The 20,699-nt window shown below is 47.6% G+C and overlaps 5 protein-coding genes across 5 annotated transcripts; 1 reads left to right on the top strand and 4 right to left on the bottom strand.

The window, feature by feature from the left end:
- Positions 1-348: 348 nt before the first annotated feature.
- AO090005001256 (Ras GTPase activating protein IRA2) lies at positions 349-2,798 on the bottom strand (the record flags this gene model as incomplete). The annotated part of the gene is made up of 4 exons (XM_023238372.1): positions 349-545; positions 596-2,438; positions 2,486-2,619; positions 2,681-2,798. 4 exons carry the CDS (start codon positions 2,796-2,798, stop codon positions 349-351), a joined length of 2,292 nt encoding a protein of 763 aa, XP_023089287.1.
- A 6,003-nt stretch (positions 2,799-8,801) lies between these two features.
- AO090005001257 (putative membrane protein) lies at positions 8,802-9,656 on the top strand (the record flags this gene model as incomplete). Its single annotated transcript, XM_001818149.3, has 4 exons — positions 8,802-9,000; positions 9,103-9,319; positions 9,405-9,538; positions 9,595-9,656. 4 exons carry the CDS (start codon positions 8,802-8,804, stop codon positions 9,654-9,656), a joined length of 612 nt encoding a protein of 203 aa, XP_001818201.1.
- Positions 9,657-10,262: 606 nt separating this feature from the next.
- Positions 10,263-12,545, bottom strand: AO090005001258 (exosome component 3'-5' exonuclease; the record flags this gene model as incomplete). The annotated part of the gene is made up of 1 exon (XM_001818150.1): positions 10,263-12,545. The coding sequence occupies one exon, from the start codon at positions 12,543-12,545 to the stop codon at positions 10,263-10,265; it is 2,283 nt and encodes a 760-aa protein (XP_001818202.1).
- A 1,456-nt stretch (positions 12,546-14,001) lies between these two features.
- On the bottom strand, positions 14,002-16,423 carry AO090005001259 (phosphatidylinositol N-acetylglucosaminyltransferase; the record flags this gene model as incomplete). The annotated part of the gene is made up of 5 exons (XM_001818151.3): positions 14,002-14,346; positions 14,428-14,513; positions 14,578-15,039; positions 15,088-16,222; positions 16,295-16,423. The coding sequence occupies 5 exons, from the start codon at positions 16,421-16,423 to the stop codon at positions 14,002-14,004; spliced, it is 2,157 nt and encodes a 718-aa protein (XP_001818203.3).
- A 1,006-nt stretch (positions 16,424-17,429) lies between these two features.
- AO090005001261 (mismatch repair ATPase MSH2) lies at positions 17,430-20,309 on the bottom strand (the record flags this gene model as incomplete). The annotated part of the gene is made up of 2 exons (XM_001818152.1): positions 17,430-20,228; positions 20,286-20,309. The coding sequence occupies 2 exons, from the start codon at positions 20,307-20,309 to the stop codon at positions 17,430-17,432; spliced, it is 2,823 nt and encodes a 940-aa protein (XP_001818204.1).
- Between the last annotated feature and the right edge of the window lie 390 nt (positions 20,310-20,699).

Raw genomic sequence — 20,699 nt, 5'->3', positions numbered from 1 at the left:
TTCTCGGCAGATTATAGTCCTCCTATAGTCACATCTCGATACAAGAAATTCAAAACAGATCATAGTCCATATGCGGCCCGTCAATCCTGCCTCGTCATTTTGAGGGGCATGAAACAGTCAAAAGGGTGCATATCACCCTTGTGCAGATTATCGTATAAAACCGGTGGCTCAAACAAAGCACACTTCCGTTGCTGTACTGGCAGTTTGTTTGGGCACCAAATCATAGCCCGTGAAGTTAGTGGACAATAAAATCACGGACTGAGGCTCGGGCAATTCGCCCTCGAGCTAGTTGCTCGTTTTCATATACATCGTAACGGGACAGAGTAGAGATTTCTCAAAGGAAGCCTCTTACCAACCCTTCTTGCGTGCAAACCGCTTGTTTAAGAGTAGTAGCACCTTGGAAACGTTGAATTGCACGTATTCAAGGTCTAGATCCTCAAGATTATCTTTCTGCATTTCTAACAGATCATCAAGCTTGAGATCAAGCTCCAGAAGCCCGCGAGCGCGACCTGTTTCATGCTCCTCGTTAGTATTCCAATAAGAAGCTTTGAGACACCAGGAACAGAAAGGTAGGGTTAAGGGCCGGAGTGCTTACCTTTATAATGCAGGCTAATCACAAAAGTGCCTGGCAATGGGCTCTTGAACATGAAGTAGATGTTGGCTCGCCGGTTCTCGGGAACATTACTCTTTCGAATCACGCCTTCTTTCTCAAGTTGTTGGTGAGTGAATTTGTAAGGTCCGAGCTCTTGATGTTTCTGCTGCTTTCTCTGTTTCCCCTCTGACTGGCTACGGACATTGTGCAGGTAGGACTTGTATGTCTCCAACTGGCCTACCAAATATGCGTTATGGTCACGGATTGTCGCAAAGACTTCCTCAAGCTTCTTGGTCTCGTCCAAAACCTTCTCCTTCAAAGATCCCAGGTGCACCAATTCCTGTTCGACTTCGTCTCGAAGCAGGCTGAACTCATCAGACCGATCGATAACTCCCATTTCTTGTAGCTGACTCAACAGTTCCATGGTGCGAATACCTTTCCGCACCATGACGGCATCATTCTTCAAGGTAGCTGCGGCCTCTGCGATGCGATCGAGTCGGAGCGGTCGGCGAGCGACTACGGAATTTGGAGGCAGAGATCGCAGGATTTGGACAAAGGTTGATTTAGCTTCCATAAAGAAAATCTCCTCCTGGGTAATGTCCAAAGCGGCTGTTAAATCGTCCACGGCTGCCTCCCATCGACTAAAGAGGGGAACGGTGATAGTCCTGTTCTCTTTGCGCGGAACTTGGGTCGGTGCTGTGCCGAGCTCATTCAAGAGCTCATGTAGCCGCGAGTGTTGGTCTTGAGCAAGAGCCACACTGTGCTTTTCCAAAAGGGCGTGAGTGGCATACATTTCGTTTAGAGTGATCTGTAACTCGAGGTCGCGCTTGGAAAGAGCTACATAGTTGTCCATTTCGAGGCTCTCATAGAAGTCCTGCACTTCGCACAAATCCAGCATGAATTTGTTGACACGCTCCTTGTTTTGCTGAATGAACGGTTGTAGTTTGGCCATATATGGCTCTTTAGCGTAGGAGGGTTTGTTTGCCAGGTTCTGGAGCATCTTTGCAATCAAGGTCAATGTACGCCGAGGTTTCTCTGTAGGAGTTGCGTCGATCAACATATAAGACCGCGGGGTGACGATGGCGGGGTTGATGAAGCGAAGGAAAAAGAAGCCTCCAATCAGGGTACAGATGGTTTGGTCATGAGCATCAGGATATTTGCGTCGAGAAAGGCTTCGAATCTGCTTGCAAATCCATCGGATACCGTAAGGCGTCTCATCTACTGAATCAATGATTGTTGTTAGAAATCCATTGGCTATCTCCGTCAACTTCCTCAACCGTGGTGCAATGATGGCCTGGACCTGGGCATTTTCTGCTGCAGCCTCTGCAGTAATGGATCTTGGCAGATCCGCCGGCAACGAGCCATGTTTCTCTTCATGTTCCATGACCATCGTTTCGTACACCTTCAGGGGGTTGATTTCCAAGTCGACATCGCGGTACTCAATCAACCGATTAATCTGGTCGGCCAGGACCTGCTTTAAGTAACTTTGACCAGGGCCACGGCGAGTATAAGTAGTCATCATGCGGGATACTGGGGTATTCTGGCGCAAAAGCGAGGAGTATTCCGGAGTATTATCGAACTGGTAGGTGAGGACAGATTGGAACATGGTGAGAAGAAGATGCTCTTCACGACTTTCGTACTGGTTACCGTAGATGGTGAACATGACCGTCTGGAGGAGGGAGTCGATTTCCGACATGGAAACGAGACGACACAGGTGGGCGATATGACGAGGTTCGGATTGGAGAAGGAAGAGCAGATTGCCATATTTTTGAGTTTTCTCGTCGTTGGGGAAGAAACCCTCTTGGGGATCAATAGCTTCGTCGAGGTGATTTGCAACTTCATTTTGCTAGAAACTGTTAGCTGGGAACCACTCTGAGCTAGCGACGTTCTTACCTCCTCAAGGGCCATACGGTTCTGGATAAGTAAGGCGATCCGCGAATCCAGATATCGTACATCTTTTTCCAGGACAAAGTTTTTCTTCGATTGGGTTGAGATCTTCGATTTGAGCTCTCGTAGATATTTTTGGGCTGTTGAAGGATTGGATACAGATTAGCAGAATTCAATGGCGGGACCAGATAGTCAACTTACCCTTCGCCAAATCATCTGAGATTTCCAAGTCTCTGTCCTTCGCGGACATCGACAGGTACAGTGCAGTGACTGAAAACCGCTTGGATTGGCGGAGAGACCGGGTATCGTGGGAAGACATTGTGTTTTGTCGCGAGACAGGCTGAAATGATGAGGAAGAGGAGGTGGAGGTTCTGGAAGCCGGGTGCAGCATAGTAGCTACGGACATTATGTGTAGTAGGAAGGCGTTGAACCGTGTGATGAAGGGCGCACCAAGAGAGTGCACCAGACACGATATATACCGGTGGACAACCAGCCACAAGGGTCAACAAAACACCTTCGCCAACGGTCAATGTAGAAAGTCGATGATAACCACGGATCTAGTCGCTGAATTTCCCGTATCAGGGCTGGTCATCGGGTTCAACACTATACAGCGCGATCACTTGCAGGTATACCCCTTATCGTACACGCTAAACGGTTGGTGGGTGGCCGGGGAGGGGAGCAGGGAGCGATGGCACAGGCGGCGGCAGCGTTTTCCGAGCAGTAAATCGGCAATTGCAGAGCTATCGACAGATACTGGATTACATGCGTCGCTGGTTGATTAAGAGAAAAAGAAAAGGCGAAAAAAAAAAAAGAAAAAGAAATTTGAGGGCTAAGAATAAAAGGGTAAAATAAAATGTCGGTGGAATGCCAACGAGGGGTGGAGCGCGATCAACAGGAGACACGCCTTTGACCAGAAGTCGCGAAATTTCAAAACGAGAAGCGGTGGACCGATCTAACTTCCGAGTAAGAGCGAGAAACGAAGGACGTTGAAGAAATGGTTGATCAGGGAGAAGATGGGTTCAGGTGAAGAAAAGTACCAGCGCCAAAGAAAAGTAGGGAGCGCAAGGCACCTGATGGAGATTAATGGGGGGGATATTTTGGCGGAGGGGGGAGAAGAGGAGAAGGAGAGGCAGGGAATCATGAACGGGTCCCAAAGTCAACAAATAGGAAAAATCCAATATCCTGTACCATCGGGGAGGAAAGGGGAAAAAGGAAAAAAAAAAAAAAAAAAGGGCACTTACAATAATTAATGGCAATCCTAATGGGACGATAATCAACAATTTCACAATAGTAAAAAATAATAATGTAGTTATGCAGGAGTTCTTAATCTTATTAAGGTATGTACGGTCGTGACTGATAGGGAGAGACAAGATTCAGAGAGGGGAATGAATGCATTGGCTGGCTTAGTCTGGTTTTTTAATTTTTAATTTTTAAGGGTGAGGTAGAGAAAAAAAAAAAAAAAGGAAAAGGAAAAGAAAAAGAAAGTGAAAAAAAAATAATTGAGGTGGGGAGAAAAAACAATTTTTTGTCACCTTTGGGGCGTTAGGGATCGGAAGCAGTGGAGTTGCGTTTCCGTGACTTGCAGCAAACAGGAACAGGAAACCCAAGCGCCTTGAAGGTACCCTAAAAGTACTAAGAATCTTGTACCTACATACGGAGTATGTAGGTATGGAGTATAGACATACATATGCATCTGGCATATTAATTGATCGAATTATTTGTTTATTATTCTTTTTTCCCCTTTTTCTTTGTATCTTTCTGTGCGCCTTTTTCTTTTTTCTTTTCTTCTCGGGGCTCTTCCCTGATCTATAGAAAATTTCTGAATGGTAATGTGAAAGATAAAAAATGGCCGTCCGTCCAACGGTAGTCTATACTTTGCTCTCTCCACTTCGCTCACCCCAGGACCCATCGACACTAATCAATCCCTGTACCTGAACACATTCCTTTCTAGGATTCCACCTTTGCTGTGATCCCCATACGAGAAACTATTATGGAGTACACCGCAAAGTACTGTAATCTCAATATCCAAAAGAATAACCGACACTGACCGTTCAGTCAGTGCTCTGGAATCTTTACCTTGATGTCTTAATGTATCGTAGTGGAGAAAAACTCACTAATTGAGTTTTTTTTTTTTTTTTCTTCCCTTTTTTTTTTTTTCTTTTCGGGCATAGCACTATGGACCTATACGAAATATGAATTAGTCTAGTCCCAGCGATTTGTAAATTTTACCTTTTTTTCTATTCCCCATCAAGATTTTGGATCACCAATATCGCCTCATGTCTATTGCTTTTCTCCGAATTCAAACACATAATACACTTAGCCTGATTTGGACTGAATAACCTCCCCCCAAAGTTAATTCGAATTACCTAAGTCAGGATGACAAACAATAAAAAGTGTTAAAGACAAAGAATCCTGCCAACTTACAAAAGATGTTGCACGATGTTTCTCAGTAAGACAATGGATTCGGACGATCGTCTTCCGAATGATTCCTTTCTCCAGGCCTAAGAGGACGATGTATGTACGTGAGAGGGTGTGTGATATTCAAAATGTAGTGCAGGATGTGGACGCAAGGGGAATTGCTCCATCAGGCAAGTAGTAGGTAGATACGACTTAGCCGGAGCCACATGCTGGACATAGCTAGAGGGATTAGTGTCCTTCGTTAGTCGCTTAGTTGAGTATGGAGTAAAGTGTGCAGTTGGTCTTGGCTAAATGGTCGTTGCACCTTTTTTCTTTTTCTTTAGTAGGGACGAAGTACATACGTGTTGCTTATTGGGAATAGTAGTCCTACCGAAGAGATGAAGTTTACATAAATAAAAAATAAAAAGAAAAGAAATCAAATTATGCGACATGGAAACGAAAGAAGCAAAAAACAAAAAGGGAAAAAAAAGAAAAGAAAAAGAATACCAAGCGATGCAGACGTTTCGAGTGCCTTTCAAGTTCTCTACCCCTGTTCCAGTTACACTGCAACCAAACCCAACCAAATTAATCTTGGCACTCATCGGGAGGACAGGGGGTTGTGCGGTGGATTTTTGGGTCTCCGATTTGATGCTGCACACGCAACCGTGATGACGGATTCCAACATCCTCTCTCTTGGAATTATTTTTGATTTTAATTTTCTAATGTTAGCTAATAAATCGGTGCTTGCGGCGGCTATTAAGCCAAGGAAAGTCGGGGATGATTCACAGTTTAACCTTGTTTCACAGACCATCTGCGTGATTGACAGTTTGAGATATACTTGGTAGTATTCGGTAGGAGGATGCGACTCGGAGTATGTAACTAGTACTATGTCAGTAAGCCGGATTTTCCCATAGCAGACTGTCATATGCAGGCATTGTTCCTCCTTGATTGTGGTTTCGTCTGGTCAGGAGTCTTGCATTTGCCTCGTGTGCTGCAGTCGTTCAATGTCATTGGCCACCTCTCCCTTGTTGGATGAATCATGGATCATTCCAGGATGGCCCACAGGTTCATCCATCACTGATAACGGGCCACGCTACAGCCGAACTCCACCACAGGGAGGTTTTATCTAGATTCTCACCTACATCTGTACGGAGTAGGCAACCGTGGAATAAATATAAAATATAAAATATAGAAAATAAAATAAAATAATATAATATTATAAAATCATTATCAACTTCGACGCATCCATGGATCCCATAGGGATGAGACCACTCTTTCTCCTCTTCATTTCATAAGGGAGGACGGGAAGCTTCAGACCGCTCATACAAGGAGCCTTAGCGCCCTCATGTCTGGTACCTGCGTCGAATTAATTCGCTCGCCCACTGCATCTTCCTCAATATGGTTTAGTAGATTGTATATGTCGCCCCGTCTAACTTGATATGTAGTTTTTTTTTTTTTTCTTTTTATTTTCTTTTCTTTTTTTTTAATACAAAATTCTTATCACCCTATCAATTCTGGATTTGATCGTTTTCTCTTCAACCTTTCTTTTTTGAGGGGAGAATAAGATTGTCAATACAAGGATAGGTATACCGAGTGATAGAATTAAGGGATGATAAACCATTTAATCCCCGTCCGCCCTCATCCGCTCCCAATCACGCCGGTTGTCTCAAAAAGGAGACCGACAATCCATTACATCATGGACTCTCGTTCCTGAGAGACTAAAGACCACTAGCGTCCATGCATGTAAATTGCCAACCGCACAGATGTTTCAGGAGTCATGTGGTGAGAGATGCCAACGGGGATTAAACCCGGTCAATTTGCTCCAAAGTCCGGGGTACATACGTAAGAGTGGTCAGCTGCTCCTTGAACATTCCCTCTCCTGTCAGACTTTAGCTTGGAATCCATTGACTATCTTTTCCTTGTTTCTCTCGGATCACCCTCGGTCAGCCTTCAATCCACAGCAGTGGCGTACATACACTAAGCTAAAGTAGACCTCCGTGTATGTATCCATGTCCATTACGGTATAATTGAGAGGATAGTTCGCATGCAAGCTGGGCCAGCACGGACTGCTCCCGATAACACGAACCTCACCCGTGGAACATCTCGTATACTACCCCCTCCACCCCGACGATATTGAAATGCATGAATCATGACCCTACATCCTACGAGTGGTACCTGGATAGACCAAGTACCGGGAGCACGGCACCCTCGTTCTGATAGGATACCAGATCCATATGGCAAAAGAGACGATCGTGACACAGACCCCTTCTTTGATCCTTTAAGCAGAACGATTCATAAGCTCTTTATCTCACCACCCCTCTCCAAGCTGATGGAAAGAAAGGGTAAGCACAACATCTAGACCAATCGATCACTGAGGCATTATTTCAAATCATACACCGCATCTTCTTGTCTATCGTGCAGAACTCACGGACCTTCTCCCCGTGGCAAATGCCTCAACAGTTCTTCCATCCAGGAATCTCTCCACTCAGGGTACAGGGACATGCCGATCGGCCTCTGTCTGGTGTCGGGGATAGCTTAGTTGCTCATCAATTGCATACACCGGAGAAGCTAGTCATCGTAAATGTCTCCACCCTGGACGGACCCCCAGCTGACACCCCCCTGCAATGCAGGTTAAGTCTAAATTAACGCCGTTGCGTACATCAGGGATTAAGTACAGATAAGCTCGACTCTGACAACGGTTCAATTATGGTTATGCTACTCCCACTTAAGTAACGGGCACCTTGTTAGTAGTAGAAACCTGAAGGGCAAACGGGAGGTGCAACCAATCACCTGCTGACGGGATGGGTAGCTTTTCTATTGTCAACGAGGCTATTTAGGGTTAGTAGGGAGTCTTCAGGCATAAATCAATGTCCCTATAGTTGAACTCTTATAGGGAAAAGACACTTCGTGTTACGATCCGCTTCGGCGTCACCGAAATTGACAACTGCGGCCTCAACCTACTCGCCATGGTGGTACGTACCTATATTGGACCCATTATCACTTTCCCTTGGGCATCCTTCTTCACAGAACTCAATTGATCACCATGTCTAGACGCCCCATCATCACTTGGTGCCCACCGAGCGGGCGTCTGGTACTGTCGAGTGAACAGAGCTTCTAGGCAACACTGATCAGCATTCGACCCGACAAGGCCTTGCGCCCGGTAGCTACTGACTACGCGCGGCATAGTCTTAATTGGAGAGCTCTTAGCTTAATATCCTTCGTTATCGATATTGAAGATCGCCGTTTGCCCACCGATCTGGCCCGGCCGGTTCAACTTAACCATAAAGGAGAATGCTAGTTCAACGCTCGCTCTGAGTTTCCTTTGTAGGCTTTTCTTTGTAGGCTTTACCGGGGGTCTGGACTAGTAGGACACAGAATCTCCTTGATGTCTTCTAGAAAGAAAAGCTGAACCCTAGAATGATCAACATTCGTAAGGTGCAATTGAAAGAAGCTCCCATAGTACTAAGGTCTCCACAGGAGGTCATACCACGAAATAGTCCTACGTCGACAACCTGGATAGTCATTCAGGCACTTTGGGGCCGTAAGGTTGGGATATCCACATTTTCAGGAGATATGCCCCTTTTAGGGGCTACTGTCTTTATACATCCGTTTGTATGTATCCATGACAGGAAGATTCAACCAACCGCCAAACAATGCATGATCTGGATATGCCCACATCCACTACTCCAACCAGTACCTCGTATACAACAATCAAAACCAATCTTCTATAGAAAAGTAACCCTGCAGATATCCCATACAACCACCGTAAACCACCAGACGTCCATAAAGTGCTGACAAAGCAGAACCGACGATGCAATCTACTTAGTTCAACGCATTGACCAATTAGATAATTATCTTCAACCCCAGATTTTCTCCAGCATCACAAAACCACCCCAATAGAAGCAACAAAAAGCACTAGTTGACCATGTCCCCTAAACAAGAACCTCTCTCTCCCAAAAGAGCCTACCTACTCTTCTACAATGCCATATCCACGATCCTCTGGCTCCGCATCCTCCTCACCGTCCTCACAACCCACGACCCCGCATCAACATACACAACCCTCGAACCCTGGACCCGATGGACGCAAACCCTAGCGATCGCAGAGATCCTCCACTCCGCAGCCGGTAAGACCTAATCCCACTTCATCTACCACACCCTTCCACTCCAGCCTCCCCTTACATCAACTACATAATACTAACGCCCCCTGGGGGTGGGTCGGGGGGCAGGACTCACCCGAAGCCCCGTGTTTACAACCTTCACGCAAGTATTCGGCCGCAGCGTACAGGTCTGGGCCATTAACTATGCCTTCCCGGCCATCACGGCCCATTCCTGGGCCTACCCGGCTATGCTACTCGCCTGGTCTGCGGCAGATACCGTCCGGTACTCTTATTTCGTAGTAATGCTGGCTGGGATACCGATGCCTGCTGTATTGAAATGGCTACGGTGAGTCTTTCACGACCATACCCAATTGACTAAACCAATAACCCCGGATAATGGGGCCATTCAACTAACACAGAAGAATAAATAGATACTCGCTATTTTTCATTCTCTATCCGATCGGAATCAGCAGCGAATGGTGGTTGATGTATCATGCTGCAAATGCCACGTCCAGTCTCGCCGTGGCGGGCATCTTCTATTTCTTCCTTGTGCTTTATGTGCCTGGTATGTTTCATTCTCAGTCTTGGTTTTTGTTTGACGTGTCTAATGGATTGGTATAGGAACGCCTATGATGTATAAATATATGGTTAAGCAGCGGCGCAAGACCTTGGCTCGGGAGTAGGTGTAGGGTAGGTTGTTTCTTGGGTAAGAGTCGGTCTGTCGTTTCTGTATTACATCTTGTGGATATCTTTGTTTCTGGTTGTTGATTGATTCAAACTTTTTGGGGAAAAGGTATGTTTGGATGTATTAGAGTGGGTTGGTTTGTATGTATATATATGGTTTGGTGGATGTGAGATGAGAGAATTCTGAGTGGTTTGGTTTAGGAATGGTATGGATTGTATTCTCTGTGATTTTGGAATCAATACCTCGTCATGATAGAGGTGTCATTGATGGGAGGTTGAAGGTGACATGTTAGTGTGTGTGTGTGTGTGTGTGTGTGTGTGTGTGTGTGTGTGTGTGTGTGTGGGCTGGGAGGATTGCGTTGATGGCTGAGTAGATCCGATACTGAATCTGAGGCTGCAATTGCAGGCAATCTAGAAGGTTTTTGAGTGTTTATACCTAATGCCCGTACAGTAGAACTAGAAACTAAGACGATGACTATAATGAATGCCTTCGATTCGTTACTTCTCCAACTAATCGGGTATCGTTATGTACTCAAAACATTTTGTACCAGCGCAACCAATCTCTTGTACATAAGACCAGACAAAGAGATCTATTTCTAATGTAATCACCTGAAAGTGAATGACTTGCCGGGGGTCTCACGCTTCTGCTTGCGCACTCCACTGGGTGCCTCAAGCGCCTTCTTGTATGGGTTGAATGGCCGTTTCTTGTGAAGTGTGGCGGTCTGGGCTGGCTGTGCGTGTAGGACGGAGTCAGCGGCCTCATAATTAAAGGGCTCAGCTTCTTCCTTCTTCTCCTCGGGCTGTGGAGTCTGCGACGCGGATTTGTTCTTCTTTTCCTTCCGGCGTTGTTTCTTAGACGGTTTCTCCCCGATGTGTATCACATCGCTAGAATCGTCACCCTCTGGCGACGGAGCTTCTTCGCTCTTCCGTTTGCGCGGGCCACCAAGCCCTTTGACCGTGAAGATCTTGTTCTCCTCCTTTTCTTCTGGCATTTCAACAGGAGCTGGGGTGGGTTTGGGGGGCGCAGGCTTGGCAGCAGAGCCAGCAAGCTTGTCGCGAGCTTCAGATACCGTACGAGGCATGGGTGGCAGCGGGAGCGATAGTCGAAGGGCTTCTGCAGAGGCGACGGCAGAGTACTCGGGAGGGGTAAGAGGTTCCCGGGTGTCCAACACTGCACCCCAGAACTGGGAAACCTCGCAGCGCGCAGCGGTAGGGAAGTTCTCCTCACCGATAGGTGGCGTCACAAGACCCTGTTCGGTTTCCGTCGCCGGAACAGATCGTCCCGCTCTTGTCGGCTTCACATACACATCACGCCATTCAGGGCCGTCAGCGCCTTCGATCTTTGCATTTTTGATGACCGCCAGGAGGTCCGCGGCTCTGTCCTTGGCGATGGGTGTCACTGGTGACAGTGTCCGGAACAATGTCCCCAGATCCAAAGGCATAGCGTGCGCAACCTTGAAAAGGACGTGCTTAGGGAACACACACTGCACGCCTTCGTCCTCCTCTCTCGCAACTGCATCACGCCATTGATGAACTGCTTTGAAGACGGCAAATTGCTCCTTAGACAGGACCGCAGGATTGCGCGATAAGTAGTCGTACCAGCCACCTGGTCCTTGGCCTGTGGCAGCATCATAAGGAGAGCGTTCAAACCGTTGCAGAGCTTCATCCTTTGACTTCTCCAAGACGTAGTCGATAAGGTTGTTTTCGGGCGTTGAGTTCTCTATGAGTTCGTTGCGTAAGTGATCGAAAATGTGAAGAAGGTAATGGGTATCGGATCTGGCGTAGTCGAACATGCCCTCTGGAATCGGCCGAATTCGCCAGTCGGCCATTTGGTATCTCTTGTCGGCTTCGAAGTTGACAAACTTTTGCAGAAGAAACTTCAAACTCCGCTTGGGGTAATTCAGAGCGCAGGCGGCGTGGTAGGTATCAAACATGCCGACTACGTAGAGACCTAGATCGCGTTGGAGCCAAATGATATCCATGGACGAACCGTGGAACACTTTGAGGATGCTAGGATCCGCAAAGACCTCATTAAGCATCTGAAGCTCCTCCCTCCACGGTTTCAGCGTGTCAACCACCCAGTCCTTATCGCGGGTGCTGATCTGCATCAAAGAAACAAGACCCTGATAGGAATGCACATCGTGATGCTCTAGATCGATAGCGATCTCCTTCGCAGATTTGAGCTCTTCCAACATTTCCTTCACTCCTTCTAGGGTATCCACGAAAGTTGCGGTTGTCGACTCCCAAGGCTGGTAAGGAACGGGAGATGACACAGCGTAGGTAGACTCCGGATACCTTGCGGCGCGGATCTCGGTCTCGTAAGGGTTTCGGTCCGACGATTCAACAGACTTCTCCAACGGAACCACCGCATGTGGCTTAGTCCTGAGCAATGGCTTGAAAGGCGAATCATCGGCGTTATCGACTTGACGCTCAAAATACAGCTGAGGTTTCGGGATCTTCGACGGGCCGTAATCGTAGATGGTGGGAAACTTCGAAGTGGTCTTCTTGGTAGCCTTGGCTGCACTCTGTTCTTGCTGCGATGGGCTCAGTCTCTTAATCACACCGGTAAATTCATCCAAACAAGCATCTGCTCTTTCCAAAAGAGCATCGATAACATCCACCACACCGCGCCAATTGTCTTCGATGGAGTCTTCATCCTGCAAGGTCGGCACGGGTAAATCGGTACCGGCTGTGGCGGCTTTCAAAAGTGAAGAAGTTAATGAAAGAATCCTGCCGCTTTGTTCATCGATGGACTCGGAAAGCTCCGCGCTTGAAGTGCGATGAAAACTGAGATCTTCAGCAGAGAGCTGGCCAACAGTGCGCGTCATCTGCACGAGCGACGACGTTAGCTGCTGCTGGAACGGCGGGAAGTCTGCTGCGGAATCCATTGTGATCTAGCTCTGAGTATCCTGTTCAATGACAAACACAGAGCGAATGGTAATGAGCAGACAAACAGGGCAAGATTGTTTGCGCCTGGCAGTCGTGTTTAACCAATAATCACTTTTAATTCATACAAAAAAAGAAAAAAAGGAAAAATTCGGAGGTGGAGAAATCCTGACGCCGGCGGACTGCTGACCGCCTACCATACTCGGACTAGAATGGTACAGCGGCGATGATCATCCTCATCTACTTGCCGGCGTATCGTTACTTATCCTATTCGTCTCACTCTTCCAGCTTTAGACACGAAAAAGCAAAAGCGCCTTCTGACATCCTTGTGCAGTCTTCTACTAAAAAGGACCCATCATGTCTGCCTCTATAGCTCCCGAGTGCAATGATATCAAAGAGTAGTTTCCACCTAAGCCACACCTACATCTACCTACTATGGCAGCTAACTGTGCCTAGGAGATATGACACCTGCTTTCTCAAATGGTACAGTGAAAGTAAGCTTTCCCGCCAAATGCTTCTGCCTTTCCTTAAACTGACAAAAACAGAATACCTTCGTGGCAATACAACATCCAATGACTGCGAAGAACTGTTCTCTAAATACAAGACATGCTTAAATGTAACATATCACAAGCCCGTACTTCATGGCGTGCGCTAACTTCGCCGCAGAAAGTGCTAAAAGAAAAAGGCATCGATTCCATGCTGGAAGATGCTCGAAAGGGCAATTCCGATAATGATGTTGAGCACCTTCGGAGGAGTTGATCTTCAGCGTCGCTATGAATACCTCATCTCCACTCCCTACACAGACTAATAAGCAAGCAAATGGGTCTAGTGGCCTGAAATACTGTCATTGTTAGTGACCAGGCCATGATTCAGACTACGATGAGCAGCCAAGCTTTTGCGGTGCAAGTTCCATTGCAATGTTGGTTGGAAGCTCAAAGTGGAATAGGTCGTCAAGCTCATTGACCAGATCTCTTGCAACTTAACGCTGGTTCTTGGAAAACTCAATCTTTTGCAAGCCAGTTGTTAAGGCTTCGTGTGTACCACAATGTCTATGATGGCTTGTTCAGAAAGTCTCAACTCAACTTATTCTGTACTAACACGGTTTTACCCTCTCATGTACATTTATATATATGCAAACTAGACCATTCTTCAAACCATGCAGCATTTAGCGACTTTCATTTGTTATGATTGACATGGCTCGTTGTATTCGTAGGGTAATATAGTGTGACATGGGACACCAGGAGAGAGAAAGATGATCTAGTCTGGAGATGTTCTGTGAGCTATTCTTTGGAATGGATATTTTACTTGAACTATATAGGACATAGAACGATCAATTGAATCCGGAGCATGGTCACATAATGAATAATACTGAAATTAGATTATATTATATCTATGTGCATAAACACGCATAAACTCATTTTCAAATCTCATCAATCAAAGACAGCGGACAATGTCACATCACCGATGTCCTCGTCTCCTCATATCACCCTGACCGAAACCGTTCGGAACCTTGAGTAACCCATTCGCTGTTGCACCCATTCCTCCGACCATCGTAGAGGAACCACCACTGCCACTATTCGCTTTACGAGGCTGGGTCAACAAGGACCACACCTCGGCCATTCCGGCCCGACGAGCAGGAAGCATGCTATATTGCATGCTGTAGAGATTGCGGCGGTGGATTGGAGGCACGAAGCGCCCGGTTACGAGGCAGAAGATCACACGCGGCGAGAGATAATGCTTCCGGAGGCGGTGACCTAGTTGGAAGTACTGATCGAACATGGCGCGAAGAGTCAGGGGTATCGACTATTTTTTGTTTAGTTTGGGTATTCTTTCCGAGAGTGGGATAGTTTTAGATAAGGTGGTAGTGGGTGTGGAGTAGCATACCTCGAGATGGATGTAGGGTACTGTGGAAGCCGAGTCGGTGTTTGATGACTTATCGTGCTCTTCGCGGAGCTCAAAGTGAACGCCGCCTGTGATTTTGGGTTTAGTTACATATTGCTTGATAATCCGTCATGTGAGAGTGTGAAAACGCACCTGGCAGTCGCCGGGAATCTTTGACCCGCAGCATCAAGGCGAAGAGTGGAAAGTGGTTCAAGAATGCAAGACATGTATCAAGCGCCGCTTTCACCGAGATGATTGACATCCGAGCGGTTGCAAAAGCCAGGTAGAAAACGATGATGGTTGGTAGAAGAAAGAAGAGTACCGTAAAAAGGATTGTCCCAATCAGGAGTTGATCTAGATCATAATCGCATGAATCTATACGATTGCGTAGCACATTCCGCTTCTTACCACGGAACAGGTGGAATAGCGATATGATAATAGTCAGCTGCCAGTTGAAGATGCGCGCCGAGGCGATATAAAACGAGTATATGTGCACGGTCAGTATAGACACAAGATCTGAGAAGAGCGCAATGGGCATGCTGGCGCCCGCGAAGCTAGAACACCCGACGACATATATAACGTGAGGAAGATAAGGCTGTAGGTTTGCAATGAAAGCTGTTCTTGGTTAGCTGAAGGAGGAATACCAATGGGGGAGATCCTTACCAGCCCAATTCTCTATTACCCACAGAAACAGATCGCCCAGAAAAGCAGCGAGCTCGTTATTCAGCTTCAAGCCTGCTGGCCAATCCATGAGCCAGGAGATGGTACGTTGCAAGCCTTCCACAGTCCAGCCAGTAAGAATAGAGTTGATCTGCAGAGCAACCCAGTTCGCATTATCAATGATGTAGGAACCCAACGCTATACCGATAATCACGTCATTCGCGACAAGCCATAGACTGTTGTAGAACCGAATATAGTCCGGATGGCTAGTAGTCACACTCTCCCAATTATCCTTCCTCTGTCGCAGCTTGACGTATTGAATGGGCCAATAGCAGAATTGTTGGAGCCGAATGTCAACTTGTTGGGCCGTTGCTGATATGTCCTTCAAAGCTGCTGCATCGGGCCGAGCGCGCCACTCTAGAATTTGGAGTACTATCTCAGCAATTGTCCGATGGAATACAAGACCGATGACGAAGATCCGAGTGACAACAGGCCAAACCCATTGCCAGAACACATAAGAGACACCAAGGACAAAAAGATCCCACAGCGTCGTTGCAGATTCGACAACTCGCTCACCAACGCTCATACTCCTCTTGACCCGAATCCCGATCAGGTGACTATTCTTTTCCATGAGCTTTCCCATCTCGTAGGCGCAGTTTACTTGGTTGATTATGAGGGGTAGTGCCTGCTCTTTGTGCGACGGGACATGCTTAACAACAGTATGAAGCTTAAGTTTTTCAACCAACTTCTGAGACTGAGCCTTATCTCGTTCCTCCTCTGTATCAATCTTGTCGGATACCGAATCGGATTTGTCCGCAGTAGACACCTTGTCGCCAAGAGCAAGGGAAATCGGCTCTAGCGACATATACTCCATTCGGGTAGGATGGGGGCGATGAAACATGATAACCTGAACAGACACATTCGTCTCCGGCGGACAATATATCCTAGGAATCTTATACGACGGATGCGTATTCACATACAGGTGCGACGGGTTAAACGCTGTCGGTGGCTCTCGCGGATTGGTCGTACCAAGCACATGCATGGCAGATCTGCCACAAAGCGTAAATATCCTCACAATCGGATGGGGGCTGTTGCGAAAAAGGATCCCAGCACGCAGGGCATTGTCGACATTCCGAGGCTAGTAAAGTAAGGCCTGTCAGTATCCCACCACCAGCAGGCCGTATGAAAGCCAACCAATGCGTCGGCTCACCTCCACATCCTCCAAGACCGTCAACACGAACAAGTCGAGCTCCGAATTCTTCCACCCGATAATCACGCCCTGTGACGGCGTCCGAGGGAGGTCGTATGGCCAAAATACCCGCAACAATCCATCGCTCATGAGCATGTTGTCATCCTTCAGGAGTGATTAAAAGGAGCCGCGGCGGCGTAACTGTTCTCGGGCAGATACGCCCAGGTTGACGTATCGGGGGTGCTGACATTAGACCTATTAGCTTCGGTTTTGTTCGCAGGCATGTTTCTCGCTCCATTGGATTGCGGGCTTGATTCAATCGGTGTGTCGCATACCAATTCGCCTTCTTTCGCAGCCAGATAGCTGATAGGGAGGACAAGTAAAAAGTAAAAAACGGACAGAAGCACAAATCCCTTCGCTGTTCGTGTCTATTTAAGATATTAGACTTAGTCTATGCGACACCAATGCTTTGTGATGGAAGTCAGGACCGGGCCGCGCGTACGACGGAGCCGAACAAGTATCCCGCGGTGGGTAAAAGATAGAGAGGGGCTGGCAAGTAGCACATACCACAACGCCGTGATCCCAAGCAAATATAGCTAGTTCATATAGTCGAGTGACAAGATCCCACCTTGCGGTGATGTAGCCCGCGACGAAGATGCCGAGTGTGAGAATAGAAAAGGGGTGCATGAAATACGGTGGTTCGGCGGGTATCACCTTAGTTTGCGCGCATAGCTATTGAAACCAAGGAGCAAGAAGGGAGTGGCAGATTCTCTGGTCCGAGATTGCACAGAAGGAATGACGATCGCTCAAGGAAGGCGACGAAACTTGCGAGACCAAATGCTAGGACAACTGGTAAACTCTGGTTGTTTGTGGTGAGGACTGGAGACGAATGCGCTTATAGATTAAGAATACAATCCCGGTGGAGCGTCTAGACCTCCGCGATCTCACGTGACTTATGTCGATATAGTTGAATGGGATTCTCCTTTCACTTTATCCTAAGCGATATGTACAAAGAAGCAATCACTCGAAATTTTTGGATAATATTATTCCCTACACATTTTATCCTCATGTCCGTAGATCACACATACACAGATTGACACCTTCCAAACGCCGAACCGCTATGACCCCGAGAAAGAAAAAAGACGCAAATACTAATCTATAAAGCCTTGATACCCTGGAAGACCTTGTTTGCTTGCAGCTTCTCATCTGCTTTGACGAGATCACGCATGATCTGTCGCTTCTCTTCCACTGTCAACTCCTTACCAGAGGACTCGGTCTCCGACTTCCATTTCAGCAGCATCGCTTTGAGAAGGGCACTGCCCTCCTCAACTTCTTCCTGCGAGTATTTATCGATCGCCATGGATGACTGCTGGTCTTGCTGTTCGGATGAAGTAAAGTCTTCAAGTTCCTCTGCCTTCTGGCGGGCCATGTTGACCACCTTCTCCGGGAAGCGGACCAATTCGGCAACGTGGATACCGAATGACTGGTCACAAATGCCAGGTTCGACCCGGTACAGAAGAGTGACCTGGTTCCGCTTGGACTTCTTATCTTCACTGTCATCATCAGTACCATCGCCGATGAAGGCGACTACGTGCAGGTTCTTGACAGACTTGGGGTATCGATCGGCGAGAGCTGTCAATTCATGGAAGTGAGTAGCGAAAAGGCCGAAGCAACGAATCTCTGTGACGATGTGTTCAGAGATGGCCCATGCTAGGCCGAATCCGTCATACGTGCTTGTACCGCGCCCAAGCTCGTCGATGATGATAAGAGACTCGGACGTTGCCGACTTGAGGATGTTGGATGTTTCGAGCATCTCAGCCATGAAAGTGGAAACTCCCTTGAGCTGTGAATCACTTGCACCAACACGTGCAAGGATACAGTCAAAGATGGTCAATTCTGCTTCTGTACAAGGCACAAAGCAGCCCGTCTGAGCCATGAGAGCGATAACACCAATTTGGCGAATATAAGTCGATTTACCTCCCATGTTAGGACCAGTAATGATGAGGAAGGAGGACTCGTCTCGGACCAAAGCCACATCATTAGTAATGAATGAAATATCATCCTGCATTTCCATACAGGGGTGGCGCGCTTCCTTGAGAACTGTGTTTCCGGTGCCTCGTGGGTGCATCTTGGGCCGAGCATAGGGGGTCGGCGCATGAACAGAAGCATGAGCGAAGCTTACAATGACATCGAGGTGTGCTATGACACCGGCAAGTCGTTCCAAAACAGGACAGTAGGACGCGGCAACGTTAACGACCTCATTCACCAGGCCGGTCTGAGTTCTATTGTAGTTCGAGGACAGTTGATCATGCTCCCGGCGCAAGGTTTGCATAGTCGACGTAGTGAAGTAGACACCGTTCTTCTGTGTAGAACATTCCTGGTACTCTCTCTTATTGCGGATGCATCCCGACTCGTTGCGAGTAAGTCGGAAGCACCATCCGTGCACCCTGTGGTTCTCCAGGAACAACTTCTTCTCAATATCTTGGTCAAGGTCCCGAGCTACCCTGCGGTGCTCAACGCCCATATCATGACGGAGCTTGTCCAGCTTCTTCCTGATGATCCGCAGACTCTCGTCAAACTCAGGCTTGATGATGAACTCGTGGTTCTCCAGCGCATCAAGGTCAACCGTAGTCTCAACCATCTCCTCCAGTTTCGCTAAGCTATCAGAGTGACTCCGGAGGTTGGAAGTATACTCCGTCTCCAGGGGCGTCTGATACTCTTCATCCATAACATTCTCGAGAGAGTTGACAAAACCAGGCAAACGAATAGCAACCTGGTACACCCGCACAACGTCTTCCAAGTTTGCCTGTTTGCGCTGGAACCGCTTCGCTAGTCTATACAGATCCGGTATGGAGCGAAGATGCTCCTCCTGCATAGTCTGTCTGAGCTCCGTGTTAACAACAAACGCCTCAACAAGCTGCTGTCTCTTCTCGATCTCCGCCAGATCCATCAACGGCTGTTTCAGCCACTGCGCAAGCAACCGGCTACCAACAGGGGTCTTGCAGTGATTCAACAAACCAAACAAACTCATAGACTTCGATCCGTCCCGCGGACCAGGCATAAGGTTAAGAGCACGCAGCGCCGACGAATCCAACTTCATAAACTGCGACAAATCATGCTGATAGAGCTGGTACTGGCCGAAGTTTGTAGGATCCGTCATAACCCCAAGGTACTTGATCAACGCAGACGCCGAGCCCATCGCAAGCTTTAGCTCCGTCTGCGGCAGCGTACCAGCCGACCGTTCATCCCTCAACAACCTCGTCAGATCCTGCTCAATATCCTTGACACCATAATCAGCCACCGGCCTCTCGGAGATAGCGATCCCACAACTATCCGCAATAGCCCGAATCTTTCCCAGCTCAACATCCTTCTTATTAGCATCCATCTGCACCAAACACTCCTTCACCCCGAGTTGGATAATAAGCGACTCAAAGTTGGAATAGATATCGTTATCCAGAAACTCGCTAACACCGAGTTCCCGTACACTTGCGTCCGCAAAGCACACTCCCACACTCCTAGCCTCTGCGGCCTTGGCCGAGATCTTCACTGCTAGGATAATTGGAGCCGAGTCCATGGATAATCCACCAACGCTGCCCAACTCTTCTTCCACATCTTGGAGGTTTCCCGGGCTAGCTTGCTTTACCAGCTTCCAATGACCCTTGCCCGTTCCGACTGAGCCCCAGATTTCAATGCGCTTGTTGAGTCGGAAGAGAGCTTCGCGGAGAAAGTTACGGAAGACGGTGACACTCATGGTGACGGAGGGAAGGCCTCCTGAGTCGCTGCGACCTAGATTGCGGAGTATAGAGGTGGTCTTGTACACAGTGCGAGCGATGAACTCTGCTTCGGCGCCATGGGCAGAGTACCAGTCACCGCGGTCGAAAACGCGAATAGTTTCATCGTTGCTATTTGCTGCGAGGGAACGGTAAAAACGAATGAAGCCGACTTCGTCGTCAACCTAAACAGGGTTAATTGTTATTGAATGTTCGAGAGACCGGTTGTCTTGTTTACTTACCTTAAGTTCTGGACGAGAAGACATCTTGCCAGTTAGTCTCCAACAAGATGAATGGAAGACTGACCATTAGCTCTGCCGTGATCGATCTATTTCGATAATTCCAGGAGACGCGCTCCGTGGCAACGCGGTCACGTGTTGTCGCGTTCGCGATATATTGAAGTATCATTGGCCAATAATAGCACCCGTTAGAACTCTACAAAGTGATAGGTCCAAAAAACGCCTACACATAGGAACTGAAGTACTTCATGTTCATCATGATTGATATGTATTCTCTAATAGCTAAAATGGTATATGATAGATGCAACGCTAACAGATGCTACACAAGGGTGATAATAAAGTCATGTGTATCAAACTCCACAGATGGGGTATCCAACCCAGCAACACCAAACATCCAAAACACACATTAAACAGTAG

This window comes from Aspergillus oryzae, chromosome 1 (assembly GCF_000184455.2).
Source record: "Aspergillus oryzae RIB40 DNA, chromosome 1".
In the NCBI taxonomy this organism is placed as follows: Eukaryota; Fungi; Ascomycota; class Eurotiomycetes; order Eurotiales; family Aspergillaceae; genus Aspergillus; species Aspergillus oryzae.
The sequence above is the reverse complement of the archived record's forward strand: the minus strand, read 5'-3'. Positions and strand labels throughout refer to the sequence as shown.